At 43.5% G+C, this 26304-nt stretch overlaps 2 protein-coding genes and 1 long non-coding RNA gene across 3 annotated transcripts in view; 2 read left to right on the forward strand and 1 right to left on the reverse strand.

Annotated features, from left to right (window-relative positions):
- The window catches only part of LOC138950373 (spermine synthase-like), a 47065-nt gene that overhangs the window by 18123 nt on the left and 2638 nt on the right, over positions 1 to 26304 (forward strand). The window lies entirely within an intron of this gene.
- On the reverse strand, positions 8515 to 25710 carry LOC138950371 (fibrillin-2-like). The gene is made up of 3 exons (XM_070322109.1): positions 25627 to 25710; positions 23565 to 23638; positions 8515 to 15126 (listed from the first exon to the last, which is right to left on the reverse strand). Exons 2-3 carry the CDS (start codon positions 23632 to 23634, stop codon positions 8870 to 8872), a joined length of 6327 nt encoding a protein of 2108 aa, XP_070178210.1. The 5' UTR covers positions 23635 to 23638; positions 25627 to 25710; the 3' UTR covers positions 8515 to 8869.
- Positions 18478 to 20876, forward strand: LOC138950377 (uncharacterized). The gene is made up of 2 exons (XR_011450634.1): positions 18478 to 19641; positions 20324 to 20876. It is a non-coding gene; the product is annotated as an uncharacterized lncRNA (long non-coding RNA).

The following is a 26304-nucleotide window of genomic DNA, read 5'->3' on the forward strand; positions in this document are numbered from 1 at the left end:
AGCGAGACCCTGGATCTGCCAAGAAGTCTCGGCCCGCTCACAATAACAATGACCGAGACTTTCAGTAATTCCTTTGCGTGACGTCTAACCCTCTTACGTCATAATGTGACGTCTTCAAATGTTAAAGTTTCTATCACACACGTCGAACACTTTTGACCGAGACTGACGTAATCCATAGACTCGGAAATGTTAAAGTTTCTATCACACACATACACACATACATACATGCACGCACGCACGCACAGACAGACAAAGTTACGATCGCATAGGCTACACTTACGTGAGCCAAAAATGGAACAGGAGGCTGAGTTGCTCATGTAAAACCAAGAACCAATGCACGCACAGGGACGAGCACAGAAATCCGAACATGCACGCATTAGGAAGGCAGTTAGGGGCCTACTTTGGCATATATTTTCGTGTATGCATAAGCAGCCAGCGAAGCAAAAACCCCGCCCCCCTCCGCCCCCCCCCCCCCCCAGAAGCACAAATGCATGCACGCACGCACTCACCGACACGCACACACGTACTCAAACCAGCCAATGAAGCACCTCCCTCTTTGCCGACACTGACCCCTTCAATAACACACACACACAAACACTCACACACACACAAACACACACAAACACACACACACACTCACACACACACACAAGCACACACACACACACAAACACTCACACACACACAAACACACACAAACACACACACACACTCACACACACACACAAGCACACACACACACACAAACACTCACACACACACACTCACACACACACACACAAACACTCACACACACACACACACACAACACACACACACACAAACACACACACACACACAAACACACTTAAGTTTTATTCTATGATCAGTATATCTTACGAAATGCAGTCATACTTAATACAAATTAAGAATAATAAACACAGAAAGATGTTAAGCAGATTAAGGACTAGCACACATTGTCTAAAAATTGAAAGTGGAAGACATCAGAATATCCCTAAAGAAAATCGTCTTTGTATTGAATGCAATGTCATAGAAGATGAAATACATTTTCTAGATAAATGCAATAAATATGTTAAATTAAGGGATGAATTTAAAGAAGATGCTTCACATATCAATATGAAATATGCAAACAAAAATCCAAGTAACTTATTTTTAGAAGACGAAGTTCAAGTTCGTCTTGGCAAATTTGTTACGGATTGTTTTAGCATTGTATAATGCATTATTTGTTGTTTGTTGTGTCAATAACTTTACTGGTTCATGACAATAAACATTATTCTATTCTATTCTATTCTATTCACACACACACACACACACACACGCACACACACTCACACACACACACACACACACACCACATTCACACACTTTGAGGCGGATCGGGCCTTTAATATGAAAGTCCTGGCAATGGTTCTCTTTTTCTTTGCTGGTTGACCTTCAACAGCAAGGATAACAAAGGATTGCGCTTTACGTCTGAGGATGCAAAAATAAACAGGCACTTGAAGGGAACACTTGCTTAAAGTTCAAGTGTTGCAATTATTCTGCACAATAATTTAAAAACATACAAAGAAGAAATGTGAACACACCAAATTTCCATTCAGGTGCCTGCATATGTCTATCCTTTCCAGTTAGTCTGGATCACATCCGGTGCGAGCATTGCAACAACTGTAAATCTAAATAGAGTTTCTTTCCTTTATCCATGGAAATTGTGTCAAGGGAGATACAAACTCCTTTCTTATAACCGGTGCCTTCTTATAAGGGAGTTTTTCCTATCCGGAGAATTTTAAGTGGAAGAAAGAAGGCATTTGGAAGGGAAATAAAAAGTCCTTTCTTGTAAGCGATTTTCTTAAGAGGGTTCGACTGCGGGTACATGACCGATCAATCACAATCACAGGACCTGTTTTGTAAGTGGTGTAAATCCCTCGTTAACGTTTTGTTGTAATAGTTGGAAATAGCGTAATTACATGTTTTCAAAGGCTACAACCAGATCAGTTTCTCAATTCGCATGAACATATTTCCTGGAGCATCGCAGCGATTGTAGCAGAAAAAAATGACACAATCACATTTACCTAAAAGGTCACTGATTGACCGTGACATTTGTTCACAGACCTGAAAAACACCATTACCCACATTTTTGAAAAATGGCATCAGAAGAAGTATAAGTGATCCTTCTCTGAAACATGTGCATGTTGAGTGATATGTAAGCGTCGTTTCTAAGTGTTCACAATGTGCCATGTCCGAAAATACATATAAGAATACCTTTCAGAAATGTTTAAATTATGATAACATTACAAAATAATTGAACATCTTAAACTCGAAGCAGCTGCAACAGCAACGTGTGTGTTTTGATGATTATAATGTTTAAACAGCTTCAGCAGATATGTGACCCTCCACCACGAAATGAGTCGCATGTCACCTCGCGCGGTTCTGCGCTAGGCTTGATATAAGTCCGGAGAGTGTCTGGTAACAGTATGAGGGTCACCTTAGTCACAGGCTTATAACTCAAACAGTTTTCGCTCTTTTCTAAAACGGTTTTCACTACTGGATCGAGCATAAACAACTCTTTAGGAAAATGTAAAAATATGAAAATCATGCAAAGGTGACATGCGACTCATTTCGTGGTGGAGGGTCACATATGTGCTTTTCATGTTACAGAAGAGACAAACTAAGATAAATAAGGTTCAGTAATGTATCACCAATGACACGGGTGTGTTTGTTTGTTTGCTTAACGCCCAGCCGACCACAAAGGGTCATATCAGGGCGGTGCTGCTTTGACATATAGGGCTAACGTGCGCCACACACAAGACAGAAGTCGCAGCACAGGCTTCATGTCTCACCCAGTCACATTATTCTGACACCGGACCAACCAGTAAAAAAACGCATTTGAATACAAAATCGCAAAGAGTTGGATCGTTTGCTCCGGAAAAAAATCTAGCACAAAGCACCAAATGTGCCAGGAAGTATCGTAGTTTTGTTGTTGGTGCAGTGGGCGCACCCAGTGACTGACCGCGCATTACTTCTCGCGACGCAGCCGTTGGTACCGGTCTTTACTAGGCTCTTTTCATTCCGTATCGAGTATCAATACAACTGAGACAGCGTGGATCCAGTACTTGCTGTTCTGTTCATCGCTTGATGATCATTATTCGATTCATCAGAAGGTGGAAATGACCATGTGCTTAGGCACAGTTAATAATTGTCTACCTATACCCGTGTGACTTGGAATAATAGGCCGTGAAAGGTAAATATGCGCCGAAATGGCTGCAATCTACTGGCCGTGTAAAATTTCATCTCACACGGCATCACTGCAGAGCGCCTAGAACTGTACCCACGGAATATGCGCGATATAAGCGTCATTGATTGATTGATTGACCATGCCTCTAAGCACTGAGTGACCAAACACAAACAATCCAAGGGAAGTAAACCAAACACGATCAATTAGTTTATGAAGAGTTGTTTCCCTTGCTAAGCCTAATTGGAAATACCGTGTGTGTGTGTGTGTGTGTACGTGTGTGTATGTTGTAATATACGCGTTGTTTGTCATCCACAGATTCACATACATATATCAAAGACAAGACCGTTCGGTTTCATGTCTGCCGTTTATTCCCTATCAGGACACAACTGCCGCCTTGCCGCACTACATAAATCTTTGACGTCATCCACCGTACCCGTCTTATAAGGCCAAACTATCAAATCGTCTTATTAGACTAATCTAGTACAAAGTCATGGATACGACATCTGTGTGTGTGTGTTTGTGTGTGTGTGCGAGTGCAATAACAATCAAGTATATCATAATTCTCATTGCACGCAATATGGCAATCTGCTACCTTCGATTTATAAAGCTGTACATTCCAGCAATATAAAATGTGATTTACTGTCATACTATACTACGCAGCCGTAAACATATCACACCCCAAAGACTACGCTGACACTGGTCCACACAGAAAGGTCCATACACGTACCTGTTGTTCCGAATATATTTTTCCATACGACTGCGCTGTTACAGCTCTATTAAAGGCACAGTAAGCCTCCCGTAAACCATCACAGAGCTCCCCGAGCGTCTAAATACAGTACAAGCATACTTCCATTTGAACGCTCACCGAACGGGAACATCCTGGCTGCTTTCTGTCGAGCGTGAGACATTTTCCAAGAATTTATTTTCGTGGACTTGGCCCTGAAGAACAATGGCGCCTCGTTTTTGCGCTAGACCTAACTTTTAAAATCTAAATAATAAATTGACAGCTTGTTACACAAACATTCTTTAATCATAAAAGAATTCGTTTTTCATCAAGACAAGATCAGAACAATTCGAAGTTGTGAAAGTTTAAAAAAAAAAGAAAAGCCCGGAAGCAGGGTCACGCAAGGGTCGTAGCAGACGGTTTATCAGTGCAAATCGCCGTTCCGCCTCTCAACAGTCAACAGCCATCGCTAGAGTTCTTGTGAACCACAGCCGTTGTTTCGTGCATAAAAAACGTGCTATTGTAGATAAGCTCACGTCGAGTCGCATTCAAATGACTAACTATGACGACTGCATTGTGAAAAAGGAAAACTGGATCACACGGGTTCACGATGGCTCAGGGGTAAGATAAACCACGCAAAAATAAATTCTTTGAAAATTGTTCGCTCTTTACGGAGGGCACCTAGGATGTTCTCAATTGGTGAGTGTTTAAATGAAATGGTGTTTGTACTGTGTGTAAAAGCCTGACCGTATCTGTGATGGTTTACGGGAGGCTTACTCTGCCTTTAACAGCTATTGTGTTTTCAGCGTAGCAATAGGGCCCGATATTTAGACGAGACAAGTATAATGCCGACGAGTCGAAGACGAGTCGCATTATACTTGTTCGAGTCTAAATATCGGACCCTATTGCTATGTATGATTGTTAAAACTTTCTGGATTAAATTGAATAATGTATTGCACAAAGAATGTTTACATTGTGAACATTTGACTTTTTCAAAAGGATTGATAATATTTGGAAATGATGATAATGTGAACACTGATAATGTTTTAGATTTGATTATTCTTTTAGGAAAATATTATATTTATAAATGTAAACTTCAGGGCTCAGTTCCGCTTTTGAATGTTTTTTTGAAAATATTAAAACAAAGATAATTATTACATTGAAAAGAAATTGAATCTTATCAGGAATAGAAATGTTGAATTTTTGTCAGAGTGGTTACCCTATGCGAATATATATGTTAGGTTATTGACCAAGGCGAAGTGTCCATTTCAGCTTAACTTTTTGTACAGTTTAAAATTGTAGGTTTTTATAAGATTTTAGGCAAGAGTGTGTGTGTATGTCTTATGTCTGTCTGCTTCACTTATCCTCTTACCTGTCTGTCACCCTGTCCAATCTTATGGGAGTAGGGGTGTCTTGTATTTTAGTGACTTTTGACTATTGTAGGGTGGAAGTTCAAAAAGAATCTATTATTTGCATTATTACTAAAGAGTATACATTATAAATGATACCACCACCATCATTACCCCCCTCTCGCTCTCTCTCTCTCTTTTTCTCTCTCTCTCTCTCTCTCTCTCTCTCTCTCTCTCTTTTTTTATTTATCAGTATTGGAATCTGCATGTGATGTTATGCTCCGGCCATACTTAAGTGAACGATATGTATGTCCGTCTGTCGGTTAGGTCCTAATGTTGTATGTCTTGTATACTTGCCATTTACATATTTATTATACATGTTGAAGGATGAATGAGGATACATTGTAGACGGATGCATGTTATGGATTAAAAGCCCCACGATGATGTGCTTGGCAAATACAAAAAAAACAAAAAAAACAAAAAAAATACAATAGCGATTATATAGCTGTTCTGACCTTGATTTGTTGTTCCAAACTTACAAAATGACAGTTTTTGCGTCGATGCGTTGATCTCAGGTTTTGATAGCAGACGCCGTTTCTTATGCGCATTAGTTTTGCGCAGGCGCCACACCGACTTTGGAAAAAAAATCGATTTGACAACACAGCTGTTAAACAGCTTTTTATTAGTTCATTCGTATACAACAACAAGTCGCGTAAGGCGAAAATACAATATTTAGTCAAGTAGCTGTCAAACTCACAGAATGAAACTGAACGCACTGCAATTTTTCACTAAGACCGTATACTCGTAGCATCGTCAGTCCACCGCTCGTGGCAAAGGCAGTGAAATTGACAAGAAGAGCGGGGTAGTAGTTGCGCTGAGAAGGATAGCACGCTTTTCTGTACCTCTTTTCGTTTTAACTTTCTGAGCGGGTTTTTAATCCAAACATACCATATCTATATGTTTTGGGGATAAGGAACCGACAAGGAATAAGATGAAAGTGTGTTTTTTAAATTGATTTCGAAAATTTAATTTTGATCATAATTTTTATATTTTTAATGTTCAGAGCTTGTTTTTAATCCAAATATAACATATTTATATGTTTTTGGAATCAGAAAATGATGAAAAATAAGATGAACGTAAATTTGGATCGTTTTATAAAAATATGGGGGTTTTTTACAATTTTTAGATTTTTAATGACCAAAGTCATCAATTAATTTTTAAACCACCAAGCTGAAATGCAATACCGAAGTCCGGCCTTCGTCGAAGATTGCTTGGCCAAACTTTCAATCAATTTGATTGAAAAATGAGGGTGTAAGACAGTGCCGCCTCAACTTTTACAAAAAGCCGGATATGACGTCATCAAAGGTATTTATCGAAAAGAAAAAAACGTCCGGGGATATCATTCCCAGGAACTCTCATGTCAAATTTCATGAACATCGGTCCAGTAGTTTGGTCTGAATCGCTCTACACACACACACACACACACACACACACACACACACACACACACACACACACACACACACACACACACACACACACATACATACACCACGATCCTCGTCTCGATTCCCCCCTCTATGTTAAAACATTTAGTCAAAACTTGACTAAATGTAAACAGAAGTTTGAGTTTTTTTTTAATTTTGAACAAGACTACTTATGAAGAAGACCAAAACACATCAACAGAAAACTAGAAACAACTGAAGAACTAGGCCGGATGCAACAAGGGGAGGAGAAGAGAACAGCTAATCCGTACAACGCGAGCAGACGGCAGCGACGTTTTCAGTTTGGGTGAATGGCATTTATACTTGTCTCGTAATGAAGCGAATTTGTCAACCTCAGTTATAAACGACTACATGAATGTTAGTGCCATGGGTTGTACATCAATACTTCAGAGTGGAAATGGGGTATTTAGTGTGGAGTTACGAGATAAGAAAAACCGAATGCGAAAGTTTGTGCATTGCGAAAGAATGCGAAACTGAGCTCACACAGGCACACAAAAACGGCTGTTCCGTTTTACTCCCCTGTTTGTACGACATCTTTCGACTTTGGGCATTTTGTGGTGTTTAGGGACAGAAAATAATTGGTTTAGTCCTGTTTCATCGGGAAGTTAGCATGGGGAACATGAGATTTATTTTCCAGGTGTTTGTGAATGAAAACTCGTGAAAATGATGACAATGGTCTTTATCTTCAAAGCTTCATCTTTGGCGGGAAGTGATGTCTGAAGAGGTTGATTCACGGGTATGTGTGTGTGTGTGTGTGTGTGTGTGTGTGTGTTAGTGTGTGTGTGTGTGTGTGTGTGCATGTGTGTGTCTTTGTATGTGTGTGTGTGTGTGTGTGTGTGCGTTAGTGTTTGTGTGTGTGTACGCATGCGTGTGTGTGTGTTGTGAGTGTGTGTTGTGTTCATGCGCATGTGTGTGTGTGTGTGTGCATGTGTGTGTGTGCACGTGTGTGTGTGTGTATGTTTGTGTGTGTGTGTGTGTGTGTGTGTTTGTGTGTGGAGCAGGGTATATATTTCAGTGGATCTCTGTGCGTGTTGTGTGTTTAAGTGTATGCGTGCGTGCGTGCGTGTGTTTGTGTGGAGGGAATGGGAGGTAAGGTGTCTGAGGATCTGAGTGTGTGTGTGTGTGTGTGTAAATGTATGCGTTCGTGAGTGTGTGTGTGTGTGTTGGGAGGGGGTCGGGTGTTGGGTGGGGGTTAGTGTGTCTATGGATATGTGTGTGTGTGTGTGCGTTCGTGTGTGTGCGTGTGTGTGTTTGTGTATGTGTGTGTGTGTGCGTGTGCGTGTGTGTGTTTGTGTATGTGTGTGTGTGTGTAAGTATATGCGTTCGTGTGTGTGTGTGTGTTGGGAGGGGGTCGGGTTACGGGTGGGGGTTAGTGTGTATATAGATCTGTGTGTGTGTGTGTGTGTGTGTGTGTATGCGTGCGTGTGTGCGTGTGTGTGTGTGTGTGTGTAAGAGAGAGATATAGAGTGAGTAAGAGACAGAGGTTGAGAGAGTGTGTGTGTTCGTGTGTGTGCGTGTGTGTTCGTGTGTGTGTGTGTGTGCGTGTGTGTTCGTGTGTGTGTGTGTGTGTGTGTGTGTGTGTGTGTGTGTGTGTGGATGTGAATGTGTGTTTTAACAAAAATGTGTATATATACCTGCGTCAGAAACATTGCAAGTGCTGAATGTTACATGTAGAACGAAAAAAATCTCATGCAGCACACGCACACATGACTTTGATACTGATATTTCCAACAAGACGACTTGAATTTATCCTTGTGTCCTTATCATCTATTATCCCTTTCTGTTTACAATTTCATTGTTGTAACTGTTTTTTAACTTTTGAAACTAATCAATAAAACATTGCTCAACTTCACGTTTGAGCTTGATCATATTTATGTTTAGTTGATAGGACGATTATTAGGGGGTGTGGGTTGGAACTGGATTAAAATCGACTACACTTTTCCTCACTACGAGTAGTGTTGCTGTCTTCTCTCCCATTTAACCGTTCGCAGGATCTTGGTTCGTTATGCCCTTTCAAACAATTTGTGTATCCGGGACTCCGCCATGGAGAGTGATGACGTCACTAGGGGCAGCTCGTGGTGTTGGCCTGGACCTGGCCGCTACAGCAGCGCTGTGCCGTCCTTTCGTACGGCACAGTCTTGCAGCAACCGTGTGTCGTTGAGTCGTAAGGCTCGGTCCAGCAGCAGCGTTGTGTTGTGATGTTGTAGGGCTTGACACCACAGCAGCGGTGTGTCCTGTAGTTGTAGGCTTCCGCTCCACAGCAGGAGTACCCTGATCCACCCGTCTTGACCTGGTTTTGACAGCAGCTCTGAGAGGTGTAGTCATAGGACTGATCTCCACAGCAAGCATGGTATCTTCCTCCTCCTGACACGACTTTGTAATTGCAGCAACCGTGTGAGGTTCTGTTGTAGGCTTCAGCCACACAGCAGGAATACCCGAACCCACCCGGCTTGACTTGGTTTTGACAACAGCTCTGGATTGTGTAGTTGTACGACTGATCGCCACAGCAAGCAGTTTTGGCTCCTCCTGACACGACCTTGTAACTGCAGCATCGTTGTGTACTGTAGTTGTATGGCTGACTACCACAGCAATTGGGTCCTCCCGGCTTGACTTGGCCGCCGCAACAGGCGTGGTCGGTTCCGCCTGGCTGGATTTTACCTGCACAGCACGTGTGGGTCAGGGTGTTGTATGTCTGGTTGCCACAGCAGCGGTGGTTCGTTCCTCCCAGCAGGACGTTCTTTTTTTCGCAGCAGTTGTGAGTCTTGGAGTTGTAGGCTTGTTTTCTGCAGCAACGGTAATCTCTTCCTCCAGGTAGAATTTTCCCGATGCAACAGGTGTGGGTGGTGACGTTGTACGCCTTCTTGCCGCAGCAGCCATGATTCGTTCCTCCAGGCACGACTCTACTTGTGCAGCAGTTGCTGGTCGTTCGGTTGTAGGTTCGAGTCCAGCAGCAGCCGTGTGTGAGGTAGTTGAAGACTCGATTCCCGCAACAGTAGTGATTGCTTCCACCGGCCTTGACCTTTCCTCCACAGCAAGTGTGTGTCGTCCTGTTGTAGGCCCGTGTTGAGTTGCAACACCCCCCGGTTCTCGTGTTGTAGGACTGGTCGCCACAGCAACGATAGTAGTACGATCCACCCGGTCCCACTTTCCCTGCACAGCATGCCTGTGTCCGGTAGTCATACGTCTTGGCTCCACAACAACGGTGGTAAGATCCACCCGGCTTGACCTTGCCCTCGCAGCAGCTTTCATTTCTATAGCTGTAGGGTTTGTTCCCGCAGCATCTAAAGTAAGGCCCACCTTGCTTTACGTTGCCGTTACAGCAGGTCTGGTTGCTGTAGGTGTACGTCTTGCTCCCGCAACATCTGCTATCCGGTCCACCTTTTTTGATCTGGCCTTCACAGCAGGACTGATTACTGTAGCTGTAAGTCTTACTCCCACAGCATCTTCTATCCGGTCCACCTTTTTTGACCTGGCCTCCACAGCAGGACTGATTGCTGTAGCTGTAAGAATTACTCCCACAGCATCTCCGGTCCGATCCACCTTTCTTGACCTGGCCTTGGCAACACAAACGTGTGCTGGGGTTGTAAGTCTCGTTGCCACAGCACCAGTGGTTGATCCCCCCTGATCGCAGCTCTCCTCCGCAGCAGGTGTGTTCACGTTTGCTGTAGGGTGTTTTAGTCTCAGCTCCGCAGCAGCCGTGAGTCCTTTGCGGGTAGCTCTGGTTTCCACAGCACAGGTGGTTGATCCCCCCTGACAGCAGCTTCCCTAAGCAGCAGGTGTGTTCATATTTGCTGTAGAATTGTTTAGTCTCAGCTCCGCAGCAACCGTGAGTCTTTTTCGGGTAGCTCTGGTTTCCACAGCAGCCGTGAGACCTGTAATGGTAGCTCTGGTTTCCGCAGCAAGCCCAGTTGCGCCCACCACCCAAGCCCACGTGACCGTTGCAGCATTTCTGTGTCTTGTAGTTGTATGTCTGGTTGTTTCCGCAGCAGTAATGATCCTTTCCGCCCTTGACGACCTGTCCGTTGCAGCAGTCCTGCGTCAGGGAATTGTAGGTCTGGTTGCCGCAACATCTGTAGTATGTTCCACCGGGGAAAATTACGTCATTGCAACACGTGTGGGTTACACTTGACAAGACCTGGCCGCCGCAACAGTCCTGCGAGTAGTAATTGTAGGACTGGTTGCCACAGCAACCGAAGGATTTCCCACCAGGTAGTACGGTGCCGTTGCAGCATTCGTGTGTCCTCCATTTGTAACCCTTGGATCCGCAGCAGCGGGTATTTCGTCCTTTCACGACCTCGCCGTCGCAACATTTATGACTGGAGGAGCGGTAGGCCTTGGTCCCACAGCACAGGTACCCGACTCCGCCTTTTCCGACCTTGCCGCTGCAGCAGGTTTGGTTCTTGTAGTTGTAAGGTATTGCTGCGTTGCAACAACGCTCATCTGAGTCCATTTTGTATGTTTGGTTTCCACAGCAGTAGCGGTTGAGACCGCCTGGAAGCACATTGCCAGCGCTGCAGCAGGTGTGTGTTCTGTAGTCATACGTCTGGCTTCCACAACACCTGTGAAAAGACCCACCTGCCACGGCTTTTCCCAAACAACAGGTGTGTGAGGCGTAGTTGTAGACTCCAACTCCACAGCACCTGAACTGTGCTCCACCTGGCTGGGCTTTTCCTCCGCAGCAGGTCTGAGTTCTAATGTTGTACACCTGAGTTCCACAGCAGGTGTGGTTGGTTCCGCCTGACTGAATTTTGCCTCCGCAGCAGGTGTGTGTCGTTCTGTTGTAGGGCTGAGATCCACAGCAGTACTGTGTCCTGTAGTCGTAAGGCTCGTTGCCGCAGCATCTGTGATAGGCGCTGCCTGGCTTGATGGTGCCGCCACAGCAGGTCTGAGTCGAGCGGTTGTAGTGTTGACTCCCACAGCAGCTGCTGTACGTTCCTCTCTCTGTTGCTGTGCCGGCGCAACAGATCTGAGTCCTGTAGTTGTAGACCTCAGTTCCGCAGCAGCTGGGGTTAGTTCCGCCTGACTGAATTCTGCCTCCACAGCAGGTGTGTGTGGTTCTGTTGTAGGTTTGCGTTCCACAGCAGCTCTGCGTTCTATAGTCGTACGTCTCAGTTCCACAACATCGGTAGTATGTTCCGCCTGGTTTCAAGCTTCGTCCACAGCAGGTGTGTGTGGATCTGTTGTAGGTTTGAGATCCGCAGCAGCTTTGCGTCCGATAGTCGTACATCCCTGTTCCACAACATCGGTAGTACGTTCCCCCTGGATTGATGGCGCCTCCACAGCATGTCTGGGTCAAGCGGTTGTAGGCTTGATTTCCACAGCAACTGCTGTATGTTTCCCTGTCTCGAGCTGTTCCGAGGCAACAGATCTGAGTCCTGTAGTTGTAAACCCCAGTTCCGCAGCAGCTGTGGTTGGTTCCGCCTGACAGAATGTTGCCGCTGCAACAAGTGTGTATTGTTTTGTTGAAGATTTGAGTTCCACAGCAACTTTGCGTTAGATAGTCGTACGCTCCAGTCCCACAACATCGGTAGTATGTTCCCCCTGGACTGATGGTACTGCCACAACATGACTTGGTCAGACGATTGTAGGCTTGACTTCCACAGCAGCTGTTGTTCGTTCCTCTCGCTGTAACTTTGCCCAGGCAGCAGATCTGAGTCCTGTAGTTGTAAGCCCTAGTTAGGCAGCAGCTGTGGTTGGTTCCGCCTGGCAGAATTCTACTGCTGCAGCAAGTGTGTGTGGTTTTGTTGTAGGTTTGAGATCCACAACAGCTTTCCGTTCGATAGTCGTACATCCCCGTTCCACAACATCGGTAGTATGTTCCGCCTGGTTTCACGGAGCTCCCACAGCAGGTGTGCGTGACGGAGCTGTAGGTCTGATTCCCACAGCAACTATTGTGCGTTCCTCTGTCTCGCGGCGTTCCACCACAGCAGATCTGTGTCCTGTAGTTGTAGACTCGGGTTCCGCAGCAGCCATGGGACGTGCCACCGAGCTGGACTTTTCCACTGCAACAAGTGTGTGAGGTTCTGTTGTAGGCCTGAGTCCCACAGCAGTACTGTGTCCTGTAGTCGTACGTTTCGTTGCCACAACATCGGTAGTATGTTCCGCCTGGTTTCACGGAGCTCCCACAGCAGGTTTGTGTCAAACGATCGTACGTCGTGTTTCCGCAACAACTGCTGTAGGTTCCCCTTTCTGCAAGTGTACCAGCGCAACAGATCTGAGTCCTGTAATTATAAACGTCAGTTCCACAGCAGCTATGCGACGATCCGCCTGTCAAAATCTTGCCAACGCAACAGGTGTGTGTATAGGAGCTGAAGGTCTCGTTTCCACAGCAGCGGGTGTACGTCCCTCTCTCTCGGGGTGTTCCTGCACAACATATCTGTGTCCTGTAGTTGTAGACATTGGTTCCGCAGCAACCATGGGACGTGCCACCTGTCTGGACTTTACCACTGCAACAGGTGTGTGTCGTTCTGTTGTAGGGCTGAGTCCCACAGCAGTACTGTGTCCTGTAGTCGTACGGCTCGTTGCCGCAGCATCTGTGATAGGCGCTGCCTGGCTTGATGGTGCCGCCACAGCAGGTCTGAGTCAAGCGGTTGTAGGGTTGACTCCCACAGCAGCTGCTGTACGTTCCTCTCTCTGTAGATGTGCCGGCGCAACAGATCTGAGTTCTGTAATTGTAAACCCCAGTTCCGCAGCAGCTGTGGTTGGCTCCGCCTGATTGAATTCTGCCACCGCAACAGGTGTGTGTCAGTGTGTTGTAGGTGTGGGTGCCACAGCAACCATTGTTGGTTCCCTTTTCTTGTAGCGTGTAACTGCAGCATAAGTGTGTCGTTCTGTTGTAGGCTTGAGATCCGCAGCAACTTTCAGTTCTGTAGTTATAGGTCTGACTGCCGCAGCATCCGTGATTCGTTCCGCCTGGCTTGATGGTACCTGCACAACAGGTGTGCGTCAAACGATTGTAGGGCTCACTGCCGCAACAGCTGCCGTCGGTTCCCTTTTCTTTGAGCGTGCCTGCACAGCACAGGTGAGTCCTGGTGTCGTAGACTTCAATTCCACAGCATCCATGGAATCTTCCCCCTGACTTGACAGAGTTCCCGCAGCAGGTTTGTGTAGTCGTGTTATAGGCCTGGGGCCCGCAGCAGCCGTTGTTTGTTCCCTTTTCTTGCAGTTTGCCATAGCAGCACAGGTGTGTCCTGGAATCGTAGACCTTATCGTCACAGCAACCATGATAGATACCGCCCGGCTTGATGGAATTTCCACAGCAAGTATGAGTCAAGCGGTTGTAGGTCTGGTTTCCACAGCAACTGCTGTACGTTCCCCTTTCTCTAGCTGTGCCGGCGCAACACACGTGAGACTTGTAGTTGTTGACCCCAGTTCCACAGCAACGATGATCTCTTCCACCTGGCACGATGTTACCTCTGCAGCAGGTGTGCGAGCTTGTATTGTAGGTCTGGAGCCCGCAGCAACCGCTGTTTGCCACCTTTGTGTGAAGCGTGCCGTAACAACATGTCTGCGTCAAACTGTTGTAGAGTTCGTCGCCACAGCAACCGCTCAGCGTTCCTTTAGGTCTGGACGTCCCTGCGCAGCAGATATGAGTCAAGGCGTTGTAGGCCTCAGTGTCGCAGCAGCCATAGTTCCGTCCACCTGGCTGCAGTTTGCCCATACAGCAGGTGTGTGTCAGGTAGTTGTAGGTCGTAGTTCCGCAACACGAGGAGGAAGTTGACTTCTCTTGAAGTTTGCCGCCGCAACAAACGCGTGTCCTGTAATCGTAGATCTCAGTCCCGCAACAGCCGTGGTATCTCCCACCTGGCTTGATGGTACCTGCACAACAGGTGTGCGTCATACTGTTATAGGGTTGTTTCCCGCAGCAACCGGTGTTTGCTCCTCTCTCACGAAGTGTGCCGTTACAGCATAGGTGTGTTTGGTAATTGTAGGTGTCGGTTCCGCAGCACCCCTGGTTCCTTCCGCCAGGCTTGATGATATCTCCGCAGCATGTTTGTGTCATGTAGTTGTAGGTTTCCTTTCCACAACAGCCGCCGTAGGTTTTTACATCTCGAAGCGTTCCATTACAACAACTGTGTTTGGCAGTGTCATAGACCTCGCCCTCACAGCATCCATAGTACCACGTTCCGCCTGACTGGATTTGACCCCCACAGCAGATGTGTGACACTTGGTTGTAGGTTTGGTTCCCACAGCAGCCTTCGTAGTGAACCCTTGCTTTCAGTGTGCTTCCGCAGCAGAACTGTGTCCTGTTGTTGTAAGCCTGGTCACCGCAGCAAGCATTGTTGGTTGAGTTCAGAGCTTGTGAACCACAGGATGCGCCTGAAGACACAAGGGAAGAACAAATAAGTCGCGTGAGGCGATATCAAAACATGTAGTCAAACCATTGGCCGGAACCTAAAAACATAAGCCGAAACACTACGATCACCTCGGGAAGCGAAGTGCAATCAAACAGGATTGAAAATGTTAGGGCTAATTTCTTAGCCCTACAAAAACTGTTATGCAAACCCGAAGGTTTCCATGAACATACAGACACTCGGAAACCACCAGACCCCATCACAAACAGAATTCTACAATCCACTGGTGTTGACTTTTAAAGGCCAACAACTCGGGTGCAGAGTCTGCTGTGAAAGGAGCGGTAGCCTCCCCTGTCACACAGTCGACACTGAAAACCCGGGAGCAGCCATCAGCAAGGCTAGACACGCGTGAAAACTCGTGAAAAGGATGACAAAATGATAACTGTCTATCTCGAAACACTGTTGTTGCCTCTCAAACAATTTTCAGAACGCCTTTAGTCCTGTTATGGCTTTTGACGTCAGCGATTTTACTTTAGATCAATTAGTCAATGTTGACACTCCGACCTCAGAAACATAGTCAATTTCTTTTTGTATCACCTTTTTTTTAAGAAAAAGGTTTCTTCTCTTCTATCCGACGCAATGCTTATAGTAAACCCTCATGATGTTAAAAAAAAAGACATTTCGTTGTTTAATGCACTAGCAGAGGACAGCTATATAAATACGCTTTCGACGTGGTTTAGCATTGACCGGGGCATTTCTTTTAGTCATTTTATATCAAGGGAAGTAACATGGTATATCAAGGGAAGTAACATGGTATATCAAGGGAAGTAAAATGGTATTTTATATCAAGGGAAGTAACATGGTATATCAAGGGAAGTAACATGGTATATCAAGGGAAGTAAAATGGTATTTTTCGTTGATTAATGCACAAGCAGAGGACAGCAAAACACGCTTTTACGTTTCGTGTTTTTGTGTTATTCATTATTTTTTATGTTTAATAATTCACGCTGTTTTTTGTGATAAAAATGTGGCATGTATTTTTTTTCTGTACATATTCTTCAATGGGCATGAAAAAAGGACATCTTAAAATGCTTGTACACTTTCAGAAGTGTCCACATTTATTATTTGGCCAAATTCCCTCACTTCGTGACCAGTTCTGAAGAAGAAGTCAAATATGATATGTCTTTGTATTTTTTTTATTTAGGAAATGATAAGGAATACAATGCAACCATAATTGTGACACTCCACCACGAAATGAGTCGCATGTCACCTCGCGAGGTTCTGCGCTAGGCTTAAATAAGTCCGGGGAGTGTCTGGTAACAGTGTGAGGGTCACCTTAGTCACAGGCTTGTAACTCAAACAGTTTTTGCTCTTTTCTAAAACGGTTTTCACCACTGGATAGAGCATAAAAAACTCTTTAAGGAAATGTAAGAATATAAAAAATCATGCAAAGGTGACATGCGATTCATTTCGTGGTGGAGGCTCACAATCATTTGAATCTGATAATATATATTGATGGTTATACATTCTCTCGGAGTATTTGAGACAATGACAAAAGGTGACGTTTTCATGTCAGTATGTCCCAAATGACATCACCAGTACATTTTTCATTCTATCTAATCTGTTTTCGTTCTATTTTTGGCTCACGTAAGTGTAGCCTATGCGATGGTAAACTTTGTCTGTCTGTGCGTGCGTGCGTATGTATGTATGTGTGTATGTCTGTGGTAGAAACTTTAACATTTTTGGCTAAACACCGAAATACTCATTTCACGTGGTTAATTTTCAAGCACCATCTTCAAATTATTGAAGCAATGATCAACATTGTGTCGGCATGTGTGTAGTTAAAGCGTGTATCCAAAGAAAACGGGTGGTGGGGGGTTTTGGAGGGGTACAAGCAGTTGACTGATTTGTGTCGTGTTTGGCATGTAGACGGCAGGTCAGGTGTCAAGATCAGGTCAGGGGTCGCGCGAAGGATTGTGGTCCAGTTCTCACCTCGCCGATTCGCCGGGGAAGACGATTTCATGTTGTTCGGTTTCTAAGCTCCAGAAAAGTAAATAAAGAAGATACCAAAGGGAGATTTCCTACAATTTGATCTGCACAGCGTGTTTCCAATGTCCACGCGAGGAAGAGCTGTCGAAAGCGCGGCAGTCAGTGTCGATCTTGCAGCCGTATCCCGGTAAGTTCAGAGACAGATCTAGTGTCTCCCACTCTGATTACGTGTCACCTACTGTTAATCCGTTTTGTTTTAATTTCTTTTTATTTCAGCAGACACGGATGTCAAACACAGTGCTAGGCAGTCACCTCTAGTGAAATGAGTTGATCTAAAGTGCCTGTAATGTTTGGATGTCTTTGCTCGTGGTTCGATTTATGTGAATTTCAAGACTTGCAGTAGAGTCTCAAGTTAAGTTTACTCTGCCCGAAAAAAACTGTCCACCATTTACTTGAACATGCAGATATAAGGAAACGGAATGAATCTGTTCTCAAAGTCAAAATGATCACGATTTTTTCCTCAGATTCAAAACATGCACTGTCATGGTTTTGTCTGTACAATTTAGTAAGTCTTAAGTACTTTGCAACAACTTCCTTGAACGTGAAAGACAGTTTTTGAATGCTAGATCTGTATCGCGTTTCATTCCAGACTCGATCCTCTCTTTGATTGTAGATCTACTGTTTGCTGTTTACGCACTATCATATGATTCGCTATGTAACGTTTGGTAAGCTTACCTTGCCACAGCTTTCTTGTCTTTGTTGGCATTTCTGGCTGTGTTGACCGTCAGAATTATTTTAAGAACCAGGCTGCTGCAGTCGACATGTTTCGCATATTGTAGGGTTACCATGCTGCATAGGTAAAGTGGCTTGTATAACCTGACTATTCTGTTTCAAAACACTGTTTATATTTGTGTAGGTTGTAGTCATCATAACTAATCGCATTTTGCCATTTGTTTCAGAAAGGAGGTTAACCTACAACAAGATCGACGCTATGTCAGATATATGCCTCAGCCACATGAAGACTTCCGAATTTAGATCTACTCGGCATGGTGACAAGTCTTGATGAAAAGTATAGGACTGAGGACAGCAGTGGAAAAAGTGCCCACATGGCAGGTACCTAACCTATTACCCTAGTCATTTTATCTGTTTGCCTTCTTTTGAAAATTATACATGGAGTTGATATGATGCGTTAGTTTTAACTGTGTGTGTGTGTGTGTGCGTGTGTGTGTGTGTGTGTGTGTGTGTGTGTGTGTGTGTGTGTGTGTGTGTGTGTGTGTGTGTTTGTGTGTGTGTGTTACGGAGTGAGTGAGTTTGTGTTATGTTACTGTTTGTTGATTTCTTACGGGAGCCTTGAAGGCTTCGTCTCTTGTTTCTAATAACATGCGTTAAGGGAAGACACCACAGTGAAAAAAGTGATTTTTTTGTTCCCTGGTCATTTCCATTTTCTTTCTGATTTTGGATTTTGAACCTCTTCTGGTTACTCTGATATACTGATTTTAGATCAGAATTAATCATAAACGGTCAAAACGGCTAAATGAACAATGTATGTGTATGCAATTGTGTATTGAACAAACACAAAACAGCAAAAAAATGCGTATGTTTGAGAGGTGACTGGGAGTCAAACACATCGTCAACGGTGGTCACATTAGCATGACTGGAATGAGTTGTCTTTTCTTTGCTGCGATCAGTTCATACCGCGTACAACGGGAATTTCCGTTTACGGATTTCGCGCCGTTAGTAACAGCAACTAGAAGACATTCCAATGAGCCGAAGAGAACCGATGAAGATTCCGGGAAATTCCGTATGAGCAATTTTCGCTGCTGACCAATCGAATCGCGGATATTAAACTTCGTTTATGCTCGGTCTCGTTCGGTTCGATTCGGCCTTCCCAGAATGCAATATTCTTCATTTCCGCCAGATCTTGCCAAAGGCGATGTGAAATATCTACAGCTGCGATTTTCCTGGGATATCTTTGTGGAAACTTCAGTTAAATACACGTTTTGCCCCGATTTCAGTGCTTGACACGCAAAGGAGATGATTATCGAGTAAAATCAGATCAGTTGTAGAGGCTGCCGTGACGGAAGTTTAAAAAGAAAGTGCGAGTCGATAGTGTCGTCTGCTATTGCTACGAACGAATCGGAAGATCAAGTTTGTGCATTCTTCTTCGTCCAGAATGAAAATTGGCTGGAAACTATGCTGCTGCCCTTGCAACAGCTGGGACGGAGCAAGAAATCACCATCGGTGGTGTACGTTTGAAGCACGTTGCCATGAGTGTTTTGAGCCACGACTTATTTTAGAGTTGCTGAGCGGAATGCGTACGGCAATAAGGACAACACGGAGTTTGCCATTTATGGCGACGAGAAGGCAGACCCTATATCTTTTCTCTGGAAAAAGCAAATTAACTGCTTAGAAAAAGAACAATCAATACAAAAATGACTTTGTTCAGCCATGGTGCAACACCATGCATCTCCTGGGAAATCTGGTGCAGTTGAATACTAGCCCAAGCAGAGCAGGGAAGATTCCAAGCAGCTGATAAGCAAGATGGTAGTAGGTAGGTAATTTTTTCTTCTTTTGACAAACATGTAGAAGTTTATATATTTGTTTGGTTATGTGTGCGGCTCTGGCTCTGTGTGTGTGTGTGTGTGTGTGTGTACGTGTGTGACTGTTATATGCTGAAGAACAGAATCTAAGTAACAACACCCTGATGCAAAGAAACTGAATAGGATGCAAAGTCTGTTATGTGCTGCTACTGTGAAGCTTGGTTGTCACAAGGTTTGTCAGTGTTGGAGCAAAACATCTGTTCTTTCCTCATTTATTTTCTCGAGCATATTATATATAGGCCTATAGCTTCCTCCTGTGATCACAGTTTTCTTGTGGCTCAAACAAACATGCATTCACATGGCTCAGTGAGTGAACATTGCTTGTGGTCATACTTCCCATGCAGACCATATGGTTTCTGCATGCAATGTATGTGCAATAGCTGTAAACCAAACCTGCACTGCCTTCGCAACATTCACATGATTTGTCAACATCTTTTTGTTCACTGCTTGACTATCAGCACTGACATGTGCATGCGCCCAAATATCGTGTTACATGTATCACATTACAATATCTTTTTTCAAATGTGTGTGTGTGTGGAAGGGGGGGAGGGGGGTCATTGTTGGGAAAATGTGAATAGCAGTATTTGAGTTTGTCATAGACATATTAATTTTAAATTTATGTTGTCTCTACAGATGCAGAGGTGGAAGCTGGAGAGGAGCTTCCAAAGTACCCATGGCATTGCAAGGCAATTCACAGAAGTCAACCCAAATATTGTAGTATAGAAAGTAAAGGACACTGCCATATGACTCCCTGATTATTCAAAGCAAGTCCAAAAGAGGTCCAAGATAAGAGGCTTCACTGGTAACAAGTTGGGAATTATGGATGGGCATACTTTACGCAGCGTGCACGTAACGGATAAGAGTTGATCATTGTGACCTTGGAACAGGTTCCTTGGTGCTTGCTGAACACTGGCTGGTTTTTTTTTTTAATTTTGTTGAATTTTGTTTCCGTTTTTCTTGTGGAACTAAGCAATACCTGTTGTTTTGTTAGTGTTGTTTTGTTACATGTTTCATAAACGTTTGTGTAAAAAAAATACATTTTCTTCACGTTTTGTGTATTTTCTCAAAACTACTTTTTTGTCACTTCAAAAGCCTAAGGCTTTTTTTCTAATAAACTTGCGTTGTTGAAACTTTGCATACATCTCGAGTGCGTTATTTCGCAGATTTTGTTAGAGCGTTTTGTTGAATTTTTTTTTTCGTGAGAAGTTATACCATTTTTGGGGGCGGTTTTTCATAAAATTCAAGGTCACTCATTTTTATCACTGATATCTTTTGAATGACTGTAGATTTCAAAAAAAGCCTCTAACAAAAGTTGGGTATTGTGCTAATGTATAAATAACAAGCACCAAAACAAAATTCCTTTCGGTTTTGTAAAAGCCTTAGGGTTTTAAAAAGTGGCAGTTTGGTGGCCATCTTGGGTTGCTACCAAGGCAACCGGTGATCCAAAAAAAATAATTTTTTCATTTTCTCAGGAGATGGACTGAGTTCTTTAATTGTGCAACAATTTTTGACCCAACACTTATGAAACAAAAAAAATCACTTTTAACACCAGTGCCTGCCCTTAACAATTGATTGCCAACTGGAATGGAAGAGCACAAAAAGTGTAACTTGATATGTAGTTTCTCTAGAGGGGAAAACATCTTCCACTTTCATGTCAGTGTGTCCCATGCAACATACATTTGCCAAACAGCTATGTGTAAGTAGATTATTTGTTAGTGGTATAGAAAATACTGATCACCAATTAAAGTCAGTTTTCACATTCATTTTCTACCTATTTCTTATTTGTTTATTCTTTTGGCAATGGTGAAATGTCAGCAATCGTGTGTCATTCGGGACAGTGGACATGACACCTGACCTTTTGTCACTGTCTCATTTACAAACATATTAGATAATTCATTATTCATATATTTAGCTTCCTAGCTGAAATGCAATCACAAAGTCTGCAATCGGTCAAAGATTGTTTTATCAAAATATAAACCGATTGGATTAAAAAATAAGTTCACCTCAAGCAGCTCTAATGTTTTGCAGAAAAACACACATACAAAAACAGGAATGTGACTTTATCAAAGACATTTATAAAAAATAAAAAAAAAATAAAAAGGTCACGGAATATTAATTATCTTGAAGAGTTTTCATGAACGGTTTCATGACGATTTGTCTTATAATTTATGTAGTAAACATAATCACCCCCACCCTCGTTTCGATTCCCTTTCTATCTAAAAATATTAAGTCCAAACTTAAATAAATATCAAAAGCGTCTGGTGTGAAACTGCCATCACAACATTAGGGCGGTTCAAACATGCCAGAGTTGCAACAGCTTTTATTCATTTTCTTTCCCTCCTTCCTTCCTTTACTGTCTTTCTTTACCATCATTATGCAACGTTCATTACGTTATTAATAGATTTGGTTTATTGAGACAAATTTTTCAGCCGTTACCGCCTTATGTTGTACTGTCATGCAGGAACACCACTATAAGCTTCTAGCTTGTTGCTGTTTCTGTGAACTTTGTATACATGTCATGATTGTAACCTTTGTTAAAATAAACTTATGTTTAAGCCATAAAAAAACCCAGCTTAGCATCAAAGCTAGCAAGATGATTCTGCCTTGGACATATTAATGAGAAGTCTTTCTTTCAGCAGACTTAAGTTCCTGGATTTTTCGTGCATTACATTTTTTTTTAATAAAATTCAAGTTTTTGTCATGTACAGTTTGGAATTATCATCATTTGAATAGCTCTCGAGTGACCGGACCAAGAAATCTTTCATCCAAACATTTTTTTCATTTTAATTAAGTTTGAAATACAGAATGTACGATTTATATTTGTCAAGCTTGAATATAGTAGTAATAGCAGTTGTTGTCAAAGAAAATGTGGCTAATCCGGCGGTGACGCATTACGCGAATACAGGCACCATACAGGACACTGTTAAACCGGGATCTTACACCAAGAAACGTAACATGCCATGCGGGCGTGCTGACCTCAATCGAGTTATTTGCCAAAGTTAATTTCGATATATGTTTTCATTGTCTTGCCAACTATTATACCCACTCGTCTGTGTTATTTTGAATAAAAGGGGCGAAGTGGCGCAGTGGTAAGACGTCGGCCTCCTAATCGAGCGGTCGTGAGTTCGAATCCCGGTCGCTGCCGCCTGGTGGGTTAAGAGTGGAGATTTTTCCGATCTCCCAGGTCAACTTATGTGCAGACCTGCTAGTGACTTAACCCCCTTCGTGTGTACACGCAAGCACAAGACCAAGTGCGCACGGAAAAGATCCTGTAATCCATGTCAGAGTTCGGTGGGCTATAGAAACACGAAAATACCCAGCATGCTTCCTCCGAAAGCGGCGTATGGCTGCCTAAATGGCGGGGTAAAAACGGTCATACACGTGCAAAAACACGAGTGTATGTGGGAATTTCAGCCCACGATCGCAGAAGAAGAAGCAGATGAAGAATACAAGTAACACATTCGGTTGTGATATGAGAGAGAGAGAGAGAGAGCGAGCCGATCGAATCGAATTTGAAAGAAACCCACCTTGGAGCTAATGTTTTACCATGCTTGTAAAAGAAGGTCACATGTGACGCCATAATCTCTCGCCTTTTAATATGATGTCATCTACGTGTTCCAGACTTTAAAAAAATGTTTTTTAACGTTTTTATTTCTTTTTTGTACACGACATCAACATCAGACAGCAACATAAAATAACACCAACCATACAAAACGTGTTCTAGACTTGATATGTCGTTCTCGTATTTAGGATTAGGATGGAGTTGTTATGGTAGAAAATATAAAACTTGTTTGAACGCAACATTCTCAACATGTTTGGACAGACTGTACTTTCTGCTACCGCCACTACGAGTGCTAATAACAAGACAACTGACCCAGTACGTGTTGCACGTGGAGGAGGGCACACAGCACAGCTGTCAGCGCGAACAGCATCCCGCCAGGCATTGTCCTAAAAAGGAAAGAACATCATCACATAAAGTACTTTTGGCGGGGATATAGCTCAGTTGGTAGCGCGCTGGATTTGTATTCAGTTGGCCGCTGTCAGCGTGAGTTCGATCGCAGGTTCGGCGGATATTTATTTCACAGAGTCAACTTTGTGTGCAGACTCTCTTCGGTGTCCGAACCTCCCCCCGTGTACACTACATTGGGTGTGCACGTTAAAGATCCCACGATTGACAAAAGGGTCTTTCCTGGCAAAAATTGCATAGGCACAGTTAATAATTGTCTACCTATACCCGTGTGACTTGGAATAATAGGCCGTGAAAGGTAAATATGCGCCGAAATGGCTGCAATCTACTGGCCGTATAAAATTTCATCTCACACGGCATCACTGCAGAGCGCCTATAACTGTACCCACGGAATATGCGCGATATAAGACTCATTGATTGATTGATTGATTGATTGATTGATTGATTGAAACAAGTATGATTCAAATGAGATTCGATTTTTTGGATCAATCGCTGTTGTATGTTGTTAAATTGTCTTTAAATGCTTCGTCTGTCTCAGGGCCGGACTACCGGGGGGGTTATGGGGGTTGCGCAACCCCCCCCCCCCCCTAGCCTAAACATGTACCTTACTTATTTTTTTATTTTTATTATTATTGCTTATTTTATGCCGTTTCATGCAAGGAGCGACCATTTTCCTATCTCAGAATATGACCTACCCGTCAGCTTCAGGGGGCGAAGCCCCCTGACCCCCACAACGAGGGGGGGGGGGGTGGGTTCTAGGGTTTCCGAACCCCCCCAGCCAAAAAATAAAAATATTGAATGAGGTATGCATTTCTTTATTTTACATTGAGTTTCAATTTTTGGGGTATTAATCAGTGACAAAATCTGCTGCCTGAAACTGGTAATGATCATCCTCAGAATGCACCAGATTGCACCATTTTGCATCCTTTTTTTCAAAATTTTCCGGGGGGGCATGCCCCCGGACCCCCCTAGTAAGCTAAGCGCTTCGCGCCTTCGGCTCGGCGCTTTGCGCCTTCACACCCATATCTTCACAATATACTTTTGAAAAAAACCAGTCATAAAATGAACTGATCCGCCCATGCCGCCGGGGGTGGGGGGGCATCCCCCTGGGCCACCACTGGCAACCCCCCCCCCTCCTCTTCGCCTAGTCCGGCCCTGTGTCTCCATTACAGATGTTAAAGACAATTTAAAAACATACGACAGCGATTGATAAACAAAATCGATTCTTATTTATATCATACTTGTTTCCACACATTTTGAAATGATCACAGACGAAACTATTAACAAAATATTCGCGAAGTCGATCGTGGAGGTCAATCGCTGTTGTACGTTTGTGTAAGAATGATACATGCCGCTGTGTTACTACAGTCCTAGTAATTCATAATGATAAGTTCTGTCGAGCAGTTTATACATATGAAAAGTTAATCCTTGAATAAAAACAAAATCTGACTAATAAAAGCAGCCTTCTTTTTTTTTTAGAAGTAATTGCCATATCATCAAAGGAAAAAGTCGCTAAAATGCGAACCCAAGTCAATCTGATGTGGATAAAACAAATATCCCAAGAAACGAAGAATGAACATAAATAGAAAAGGGAATTACTGACCGACCTCCTAATCGAGAGGTCGTGAGTTCGAATCCCGGTCGCTGCCGCCTGGTGGGTTAAGTTAAGAGTGGAGATTTTTCCGATCTCCCAGGTCAACTTATGTGCAGACCTGCTAGTGACTTAACCCCCTTCGTGTGTACACGCAAGCACGAGACCAAGTGCGCACGGAAAAGATCCTGTAATCCATGTCAGAGTTCGGTGGGTTATAGAAACACGAAAATACCCAGCATGCCACCTCCGAAATCGGCGTATGCTGCCTGAATGACGGGGTAAAAACGGTCATACACGTAAATACCCACTCTTGCTAAAACCATGAGTGAACGTGGGAGTCTGAGCCCATGCACAAAGAAGAAGAAGAAGACTTACCAGTTTAGATGTCCACGTCTGAGGCAGAACAATGTTGAGCGATGTTCCCGTCAGATTATCAAATCCAGGTTGGGTCCGACTCCTCAGGCTGGAATGAAGTTCATTCCGAGCGCACACTGTTGATTAGCTTTTTTATACGCTGTTTTAGCTTGCAATTAAATATCCCATTCATGATATTTGACGTCGAATATACCTACTTAATTACTTCGCTGTGTGGTAGAAATTAACTGTTATTATTCTGTGTTCACAGACGAAAGGGCTTGTCAACACAAAAGTAAAATGTCAAGGACTCACATAAATTCAATATTGTCACCAGATTGTGTGATTAGATTTGGAAGAAAAACATGATTTTGGGTGGTTAAAGATGCTTTTTCGTGTAACGTTTTTATGACCGAAATCTGAAGAAAAATAATGGTCATAATTATGTGACATTCTGGCTTTAGTTTTTAATTTTAGTTGTATCCCAAATCTAATAGAGATGTTATGATAGACAAAGAAGGAGATAAGTTATCTCATATGAAGATCTCGAGACCTGGAAGCCTGTGTGGTTTGTCTTTGTGTTGAACATAGTAAGAGGCAGTTGTCGATTGTCTTTATATACGCAAAATGTAATCCCATTCCTTGTGTGTGACTGTAATAATTACAGTTCTTCGTGCTCCTGGTTTGTTTTAAGATTGT

This window comes from Littorina saxatilis, linkage group LG16 (assembly GCF_037325665.1).
Source record: "Littorina saxatilis isolate snail1 linkage group LG16, US_GU_Lsax_2.0, whole genome shotgun sequence".
In the NCBI taxonomy this organism is placed as follows: Eukaryota; Metazoa; Mollusca; class Gastropoda; order Littorinimorpha; family Littorinidae; genus Littorina; species Littorina saxatilis.

Bases quoted from the DNA above. Each gene is read 5' to 3' on its own strand.
- LOC138950371 (XM_070322109.1), bottom strand. From the start codon at position 23,634: ATGCCTGGCGGGATGCTGTTCGCGCTGACAGCTGTGCTGTGTGCCCTC. The intron at 15,127-23,564 runs GTCAGTTGTCTT...TTGTGTCTTCAG, and splicing joins CCACGTGCAACACGTACTGG to GCGCATCCTGTGGTTCACAA.